The 10,228-nt window shown below is 50.8% G+C and overlaps 1 protein-coding gene across 1 annotated transcript in view; it reads right to left on the reverse strand.

Annotated features, from left to right (window-relative positions):
- pde2a (phosphodiesterase 2A) overlaps window positions 1-10,228 on the reverse strand; it is a 73,459-nt gene that overhangs the window by 57,844 nt on the left and 5,387 nt on the right. The window contains exons 2-5 of the mRNA XM_080197819.1: window positions 8,205-8,317; window positions 5,022-5,099; window positions 3,833-3,955; window positions 1,580-1,650 (exon numbers count right to left, since the gene is read on the reverse strand). Of these exons, the coding sequence (XP_080053945.1) occupies window positions 1,580-1,650; window positions 3,833-3,955; window positions 5,022-5,099; window positions 8,205-8,317 (385 nt within the window). The remainder of the gene's footprint in view (window positions 1-1,579; window positions 1,651-3,832; window positions 3,956-5,021; window positions 5,100-8,204; window positions 8,318-10,228) is intronic.

Raw genomic sequence — 10,228 nt, forward strand, 5'->3', positions numbered from 1 at the left:
ACTGCTGCTTCACAGCGCCAGGGGCCCAGGTTCAGTTCCGGTCTTGGGTCACGTTCTCCCCACGTCTGCGTGGGTTTCCTCCGGGTGCTCCGTAAGAAGATAAGAAATAGGAGCAGGAGTCGGCCATCTAGCCCCTCGAGCCTGCCCCGCCATTCAATAAGATCATGGCTGATCTGAAGTGGATCAGTTCCACTTTCCCACTTTCTCCCCATAACCCTTAATTCCCCTGTCTATCAGAAACCTATCTACCCGTGACTTAAATATATTTAGCAAGGTAGCCTCCACCACTTCAACGGGCAGAGAATTCCAGAGATTCACCACCCTTTGAGTGAAGAAGTTCCTCCTCAACTCCAATCTAAACTGCCCCCCCTTATCTTGAGGCTGTGCCCTCTAGTCCTGCTGTCCTTTCTAAGCGGGAAGAATCTCTCTACCTCTACCCTATCCATCCCCTTCATTATCTTATACGTCTCTATAAGATCCCCCCTCATCCTTCTAAACTCCAACGAGTACAGACCCAGTCTATTCAATCTCTCCTCACAGGCTCCGGTTTCGTCCCAAGCTCCAAAGATGTGCAGGTTTGGTGGATTGACCAGATAAATTGCCTCTTAGCACCAGGGGACTAGCTGGGTAAATGCATGGGGTTACAGGGATAGGGCCTGGGTGGGATTGTGGTCGGTGCAGACTCAATGGGTCGAATGGCCTCCTTCTGCGCTGTAGGGATTTTATGATATTTCTATGATATTTAAATCCCAGCCCTGGTCTCCTGGTGACCATGTCTCAGTAATCTCCACCAAATCATACCGCTTTTGTCATTATTTTGTGTTGTTGTTTTGAAAGCTCTGTGCATTCAGACACAAAGGCCAAAATCTTACTGTCCCGCCTGCCACGGGAATCGGAGTGCGCGGACCATGGAAAAGTCCGTTGACCTCAGGCGGGATTTTGGTCTTTGGGAGAAGTGAGCCTGGAAAGTCCTTCCCAAAACCTTTAAGTGTGTTCCATTATCAAATTTCCCTGTTCTTGTACAATGACTAGTTGCAAAATGACTTTCGCAGTTGCTGTCCCTTCTTTTTATTATCTGGTAACAATTCATCTCATCTCTAACCTTCTCCTTTCATTTTGGCTTTTAATTTTCCATTCAGTTGAGACCATTGGAGCAGAATTAGGCCACTCGGCCCATCGAGTCTGCTCTGCCATTCAATCATGGCTGATATTTCTCTCATCCCCATTCTCCTGCCTTCCCACCACAACCCCTGATCCCCTTATTAATCACGAATCCATCTATCTCTGTCTTAAAGACACTCAATGACCCGACCTCCACAGCCTTCTGTGGCAAAGAGTTCCACAGATTGGCTGAAGAAATTCCTCCTCATCTCTGTTTTAAAGGATTGCCCCTTTAGCCTGAGGTTGTGCCCTCTGGTTCTAGTTTTTCCAACTGGGGAAACGTCCACTCCATTCAATTTAACTCGACATGCAGTCACGGAAAATGTTAAACCAAGGTCAGGATGGTTCTGAAATGTTCTCTTCCGACACCGGAACAGGACATTCTCACCCAGGTGCAGAGTTCGGAGCCGAATCCTACCTTGCTAAAGTCTTTATGTCAATCTTGTAGCTCTCTATCAATCCCATATCTTCAGCCATACTCAACACAACCTGGAATCAGAAGAAACAGATCCACATTAATTACAAGGAGCATTGAGAGGGGAGAGCTGCCAGTCCACCCCCCACTGTACACCCCCACCTTCCAATTCCCACCTGTGACCGAGCCCGGGAGGGTCAGGAATCCTCATCGGGGGGCCATTCCCTCAGCTGGAGAGCAGTGGAACTCACTGTCACATCAAATGGTGGAGTGGTTAGCACTGCTGCCTCACGGGGATCCGGGTTCGAGTCCCAGCTTGGGTCACTGTCTGTGCGGAGTCTGCGTGGGTTTCCTCCGGGTGCTCCGGTTTCCTCCCACAGTCCGAAAGACGCGCTGGTCAGGTGCACTGGCCGTGCCGCCAGAATGGCGGAGCTGTCAGTAAACGGAAGTGGATACGGGGGCCTCCGTTATTGGGGAGCAAACTTACAATCACCCCTGGGCTGGTAATCAGCTCCTGAACTTTGAAAACACAATGGCCAGCTACACAGGGCCAGATAACGACACCGCAGTGACCCGAGTGACCGACAGCCAGCAGTCAGCTCCACTTCCACTCATCATTAGAACATCGAGCTTCAGGTTTCTAGGTGTCCAGCTCACCAACAACCTGTCCTGGTCTCTCCATGCTGATGCAATAGTTAAGAAAGCCCACCAACCCAATGACAGGGACCCAGTTTTGATTCCAGGCTTGGGTCACTGTCTGTGCGGACTCTGCACATTCTCCCCGTGTCTGCGCGGGTTTCCTCCGGGTGCTCCGGTTTCCTCCCACAGTCTGAAAGACGTGCTGGTTAGGGTGCATCGGCCGTGCTAAATTTTCCCTCAGTGTACCCGAACAAGCACCAGAGTATGGCAACTAGGGGATTTTCACAGTAATTTCATTGCAGTGTTCATGTAAGCCTACTTGTGATACTGATGAATAAACTTTAAAACTTTAAACAACGTCCCTACTTTCTCAGAAGACTAAGGAAATTTGGCATGTCCACTACAACTCTCACCAACTTTTACAGATGCACCATAGAAAGCATTCTTTCTGGTTGCATCACAGTTTGGTCTGGGCTCCTGCTCTACCCAAGACCGCAAGAAACTACAAAAGGTTGTGAACAAAGTCCAGTCCATCACTCAAACCAGCCTCCCATCCATTGACTCTGTCTACATTTCCCACTTCCTTGGCAAAGCAGCCAGTATAATCAAGGACCCCATGCACCCCAGAATTTGCTCTTCCACCTTCTTCTGTCAGGAAAAAGACACAAAAGTCTGAGGACACACACCAACCAATTTAAGACCAGCTTCTTCCCTGCGACCATCAAACTTTTGAATGGACCTACCTTGTATTAGGGCAGCACGGTGGCACAATGGTTAGCACTGCTGCTTCACAGCGCGAGGGACTCGGGCTCAATCCCTGGCTCGGGTCATTGTCTATGTGGAGTTTGCACATTCTCCTTGTGTCTGCGTGGGTTTCCTCCAGATGCTCTGGTTTCCTCCCACAGTCCAAAGATGTGCGGGTTAGGTTGATTGGTCATGCTGAATACCCCTTAGTGTCAGGGAGGCTAGCTAGGGTAAATTCCTGGGGTTATGGGGATAGGGCCTGGGTGGGATTGTGGTCGGTGCTGCCTTGATGGGCCAAATGGCCTCCTTTTACACTGAGGGATTCTACGATTCCTTTCTGCCTCATGCACTAAACTACTTTCCCTTCTAATGGATCTAATATTATTTGCTTTGACTGCACCATAGGAAGTTCTCCAGTCTTGTCAGACTCTGGGTGGAGAATATATCTTTCGTGTTGAGTAATGGGCAAGGACAAAGAACAATGGATCTGCATTTCATTCCCTTCTTTGACCAGGTGTGGACATCACTGGCTGGGCCAGCATTTATTGCCCATCCCGAGTTGCCCTTGGAGGGCAGTTGGGAATCAACCACATTGCTGTGGCTCTGGAGTCACATGTAGGCCAGACCGGGTAAGGACGGCAGATTTCCTTCCCTAAAGGACATTAGTGAATCCAGATGGGTTTTTCCGACAATGGTTTGACGGTCACCATTACTGAGACTAGTTTTATATTCCAGATTTATTGATTGAATTTAAATTCCACCAGCTTCTGTGGTGGGATTGGAACCCGTGTCCTATTAGCTTGGAGCGCTCTGGAGTGCTAGTCCAGTGACATGACCCCTGCGCCACCACCACTACCCCAGCAATAAGTTTACCATGGTCGTGTCGTCTTCAGGAATCGAACGCGGTGTGAAGGTGAGTTTGGAAAAGTCTTTGTGAATGTCAGCGGCCCGTTGCGTCCCGAACCGCAGCAATTTCATCACCTCCTCGTTTGTCACCTGGATTGAACACAAGACCCATCAACAACAGGCAAAGCTCGCTTGACCCAACAGGAACGCCACTCGTGATCCACTACCTTTACGGACTCAACCCCTTATCGCTCCAATATCACCCGACCTCGTCATCGTCCACCCTCTACAGAATTCCGTTCATCCAAAGATCAGCGGCCCTGAAGCAAGTCCCACCCAGGGTCGCACCCAGTTACACCGACTCCAGCTCAGAGCACACCCAGAGTTTTAAACTCTCATCCTTCATATCCTTTCCTCTTTCTCGGTAATCTCCTCCAGTCCTCGGATATCACCACACTCCTCCAATTCTGCCGTCTTTCACCGCACTTCAGATCAGAACTGGAGGGACGCCGCATTATTGGTGAGACTGTACTGAGAGAGTGCAGTACTAACTCTCCGACAGTGCGGCGCTCCCTCAGCACCGACCCTCTGACAGTGCGGCACTCCCTCAGCACCGACCCTCTGACAGTGCGGCGCTCCCTCAGCACTGACCCTCTGACAGTGCGGCGCTCCCTCAGCACTGACCCTCTGACAGTGCGGCGCTCCCTCAGCACTGACCCTCTGACAGTGCGGCACTCCCTCAGCACTGACCCTCTGACAGTGCGGCACTCCCTCAGCACTGACCCTCTGACAGTGCGGCGCTCCCTCAGCACTGACCCTCTGACAGTGCGGCGCTCCCTCAGCACTGACCCTCTGACAGTGCGGCGCTCCCTCAGTACTGACCCTCTGACAGTGCGGCGCTCCCTCAGCACTGCCGTGCGTGTGTCAGTTTGGATTATTCTTTAATAAGGTAAGAAGTCTCACAACACCAGGTTAAAGTCCAACAGGTTTATTTAGAATCACGAGCTTTCGGAGCGTTGCTCCTTCATCAGGTGAGTGGGCCTGTGGATGATGAAGGAGCAGGGCTCCAAAAGCTCGTGGTTCCAAATGAACCTGTTGTACTTTCACCTGGGGCTGTGAGAATTCTTACTGTGCCCACCCCAGCCCAACCCCGGCATCTCCAAACCCTGGTCTTCAACAGAGAAACGCAGAGAGAAATCCACACAAGTGTACTCACCTTCATGTGGTACATCATCATTTCATTGGCCAGGTGACTCCTGTACTGTGCTTCATTGACTTTCTTGTAGAGCAGTGACTGGGTCGAGGGAAAGAAATGATCAGAGAATCAATGGCCCTCTCACTAATTCCAACGAAATCCAAACATTCATCGTTTATTACCTTGTTTCTTGTGCCCTCCATTCATCTCTGGTCTCTTTGAACCTACCTAAACACACCCCATCCAACGCCTGTGCCTAATCCTCCTATCTGAGAAAGCTACTGCTCTTGAGAAGGCCATTCAGCCCCAATGCTAGCTCTTTGAACAAGCCATCAGTTTTGTCCCCATTCCCCAGCTCTTTTCCCCGTTGCCCTGCCACTTCCTGCTTCATTTTCAAGTGTTTTTGCAATTTCAATTTTGAAATGAACCATCCAGCCATAGAATGCAGGGCAGAAGGAGGCCATTCGGCCCATCGAGTCTGCACCGACTGACAGATTACCTGATTTTTTTATTCACTCGTGGGACATGGGCTTCGCTGGTTGGCCAACCTTTATTGCCTATCTCTAGTTGAGAGTCAACCACATTGCTGTGGCTCTGGAGTCACATGTAGGCCAGATCAGGTAACAATGGCAGATTTCCTTCCCTAAAGGATATTATTGACCCAGATGGGTTTTTCCGACAATCGACAATGGTTTCATGGTCATCAGTAGATTCTTAATTCCTGATATTTTTATTGAATTCAAATTCCACCATCTGCTGTGGTGGGATTCGAACCCGGGTCTCCAGAACATTAGCTGAATTTCTGGATTAGTAGCCTAGCGATAATTCCACCAGCGATCTTACTCAGGTGTAACCCCGTAAAGTGAGAAAGTGACCAAAGAGGTGGATGGGGGTAAGGCAGTGGACATGGTGTATATGGATTTTAGTAAGGCGTTTGATAAGGTTCACCATGGTAGGCTTCTGCAGAAAATGCAGATGTATGGGATTGGGGGTGATCTAGGTAATTGGATCAGGAATTGGCTAGCGGATAGGAGACAGAGGGTGGTGGTTGATGGTAAATATTCATCATGGAGTTCGGTTACGAGTGGTGTGCCTCAGGGATCTGTTTTGGGGCCACTGCTGTTTGTAGTTTTTATTAATGATCTGGATGAGGGTATAGTTGGGTGGATTAGTAAATTTGCTGATGACACCAAAGTCGGAGGTGTGGTAGATAGTGAGGAAGGGTGTCATAGTTTGCAGGAAGACTTAGACAGGTTGCAGAGCTGGGCCGAGAGGTGGCGGATGGAGTTTAATGCGGAGAAGTGTGAGGTAATTCACTTTGGTAGGAATAACAGATGTGTCGAGTATAGGGCTAACAGGAGGACTTTGAATAGTGTGGATGAGCAGAGGGATCTAGGTGTATGTGTACATAGATCCCTGAAAGTTGGGAATCAAGTAGATAAGGTTGTTAAGAAGGCATACGGTGTCTTGGCGTTTATTGGTAGGGGGATTGAATTTAGGAGTCGCAGCGTCATGTTGCAACTGTACACAACTCTGGTGCGGCCGCACTTGGAGTACTGTGTGCAGTTCTGGTCCCCACATTACAGGAAGGATGTGGAGGCTTTGGAGAGGGTGCAGAGGAGGTTTACCAGGATGTTGCCTGGTATGGAGGGGAGGTCCTATGAGGAGAGGCTGAGGGATTTGGGGTTGTTTTCGCTAGAAAGAAGGCGGCTAAGAGGGGATCTTATTGAAACATATAAGATGATTACAGGTTTAGATAGGGTGGATAGTGATAGCCTTTTTCCTCAGATGGAGAAAGCTAGCACGAGGGGGCATGGCTTTAAATTAAGGGGGGGTAGTTATAGGACGGATGTCAGGGGCAGGTTCTTTACCCAGAGGGTGGTGAGGGATTGGAATGCCCTGCCTGTTGCAGTTGTAAATGCGCCTAGTTTGGGGGCGTTTAAGAGATCTGTGGATAGGTTTATGGACGAAAAGGGATTGGTTTAGGTTAGTGGGTCATTGTTTTTGTAACTGGTCGGCGCAACATCGTGGGCCGAAGGGCCTGTTCTGCGCTGTAATGTTCTATGTTCTATGTAACCCCATGCACTTACCACGGTTACTCCATCTAACCAACACACCCTGGGACATTCAGGGGCAATTTCCCACGACCAATCCACCTAACCTTTCGGACTGTGGGAGGAAACCGGAGCACCCGGAAGAAACCCACGCAGACACGGGGAGAATGTGTAAACTTCAACGTGCAAATGTTGGCACGTGACTGCACACCTAGATGAAGATTGGTTAACTGCACGCAGGCAGTGGTTTTTCATTGGACCGGTACGGGGTCACATGTGGGACAGAACTACAGAACAGGAGATACTGCTCTTAGATTCATACATGGTCCAGTTGTGGACAGTGGGACTGCGAGTGAAACATTAGCTCTGTTCCTCTCGCCACAGAAGCTTCCAGGCCAGCTGAGTTTATCCCACATTTTCTGTTTTGATCACAATCGAGGGGTTAGAGATCTCGATCCGCAGTGAAGGTTCCGGGAGTTGTCGGGGGGGGTGCAGTGGGGATGATTGTGAACTGTTCCACACTGCTGCCCTGCACACAGAGACTGGCAGACACTCAAGCCAATTGCCCAGGGGGGCGGTGTGCTGTCAGACTGGGAGGGTAAGATATTGGAGTGGGAGAGTGGGATTATCAGACTGGGAAAGTAGTCCGACACCCCACTCCCCCCAGTCCGACACCCCACTCCCCCCAGTCCGATACCCCACTCCCCCAGTCCGACACCCCACTCCCCCCAGTCCGATACCCCACTCCCCCAGTCCGACACCCCACTCCCCCCAGTCCGATACCCCACTCCCCCAGTCCAACACCCCACTCCCCCCAGTCCGATACCCCACTGCCCCCAGTCCGATACCCCACTGCCCCAGTCCGACACCCCACTCCCCCAGTCTGATCTCAGAATGTGTCTGATACCACATTCGTCTCCTGAATCCCCTTCATGTCTAACTCTGTTGTTTAATATTAAGAGTCAAATGGACCGGAATGTTTTGAGTGTTCACACAGCCAGGAATTTCCCCATCTCGCTGCAGTGAACGGAAATTTGGCTTGTCTGTAAATTCTCCAAACTCGCTGCAGTGGGAACGCGGTATGAGGGGCTGGTAAGGGCATGTTTGGGTGTCACCGACAGAGTTGGCCTCAGCACCCCCTGGTACTCACGTGGGAAATACTGATGCCGCAGTAGATGGAGAAAGCCAGAGCCAAATCTTCATCAAACTTGGTGAACCAGGGTCCGTTGATCTTGTTACACAACTCAGCCACTCCGACAATCTCTGTGGGGGGAAAAGCAGCAAGAGAGGAATTGCAATGTGAACGGAAGAACAACTCAAACCTGGGACATGCTATCAAAAATCACTCCCTTCCTTTGCAAGCTGACCCTGGCATCTATCAACTCCGAATCGGTGTAATATTGTAATACTTAGGAACACTATAGGGACAGAAGAGATTTACCAGGGTATTGCCTGGGATGGAGCATTTGAGAAGGAGAGACTAGATCGATTTGAGTTGTTTTCTCTGGAGCAGAGAAGGATGAGGGGGGACATGATTGAGGTTTATAAGATTATGAGGTCTGGACAAGATGAGGAGGGAGCACCTATTAGCAGAGGTGATGGCCTCGTGGTATTATCGCTAGGCTATTAATCCAGAAACCCATCTAATGTTCTGGGGACCCAGGTTCGAATCCCGCCACAGCAGATGGTGGAATTTCAATTCAATAAAAGAAATCTGAAATTTAGAATCTACACGAAGCCATTGTTGAAAAAAACCCATCTGGTTAGTTAATGCCCTTTAGGGAAGGAAATCTGCCACCCTTATCCAGTCTGGCCTACGTGCGACTCCAGGGTCACAGCAATGTGGTCGACTCTCAGCTGCCCCTGGATAATTAGGGATGGGTAATAAATGCTGGCCCAGCCAGCGATGCCCATGTCCCACGAATGAATAAATAAAGAGCTGTTCCCCTTGGGGTCAGTCGCGAGGGGGCGTAGTTTTGGGGTGAGGGATTGGAGATTCAGAGGGGGTTTGAGAAGGAGGATGTCACGCAGAGAGTGGTGGGGATCTGGAATGCCTGGGAAGGTAGTGGAGGCTGGGATCCTTACAACCTTTAAAAATACTTGGATGTTAGGATATCTCATCCAAGGATATGGGACAAGTGCAGGAAAATGGGATTAGTGCGACTTTAGTGGTGATTATTGTCAGTGCAGACTCGATGGGCCGAAGAGCCTTTTCAGTGCTGTATGACTTTATGACCCCAATTTGTGCACAGCAAGCTCCCATAAACAGCGATGGCCATCTTATTTGTTTTTGTGTGATGTTGATTGTGGGATAAATATTGTCCACGACACCCGGGGAAGGGTGAACTCCCAGCTGTCCTCCGAAATAGCTGTGGCAAGTTTCCCATCCTTCTGTTTCGGGGCACTCGGGCAAACTTCACCTTTCCCTTCAGAGCCAGAGGGTGGCTTACAGACATAAACACCAGCGTGGGGAATAGGAGCAGGAGTAGACCACTGGGCCCCTCCAGCGTCCACCACCACCGACGGCAGCCGATTCCACTCACCCACCACCCCTGACATCTCCTCTGTACCTGCTCCCCAGCACCTTAAACCTGTGCCCTCTTGAGGAGGAGAATTTCAGAGACTCACCACCCTCAGGCAGGAAGAAATTCTCCTCATCTCCCTCTTGACTGAGCAACACCTTATTTTTAAACAGTGACCCCCCCCCCCACCCCCCCCCACCCCCACCCCCCCCCCACCCCCCCCCCACCCCCCCCCCCCCCCCCACCCCCCCCCCACCCCCCCCCCCACCCCCCCCCACCCCCCCCACCCCACCCCCCACCCCCACCCCCCCCCACCCCCACCCCCACCCCCCCCCACCCCCCCCCGGCGTTCTCGATTCTCCCACAAGAGGAGACATCCTCTCCGCACCCACCCTGTCAGGACCCCTCGGGATCTTAAAGGAGTCCCTCAAGATGCTTCTTGTTCTTCTAAACTCCAGGGGATACAAACGTGCTTTGCCCAAGACCGCGAGAAACTACAAAGGGTCATGAACGAAGCCCAGTCCGTCACACCAACCAGCCTCCCATTCATTGACTCTGTCTTACACTTCCCGCTGCAAAGCAGCCAACATAATTAAAGACCCCACGCGCACCCCGGACATCTCTCTTCCACCTTCTTCCTTCAGGAAAAAGA

The sequence above is a fragment of the Carcharhinus amblyrhynchos genome, chromosome 10 (assembly GCF_965287045.1).
Source record: "Carcharhinus amblyrhynchos chromosome 10, sCarAmb.v2.hapA, whole genome shotgun sequence".
Taxonomy (NCBI): Eukaryota; Metazoa; Chordata; class Chondrichthyes; order Carcharhiniformes; family Carcharhinidae; genus Carcharhinus; species Carcharhinus amblyrhynchos.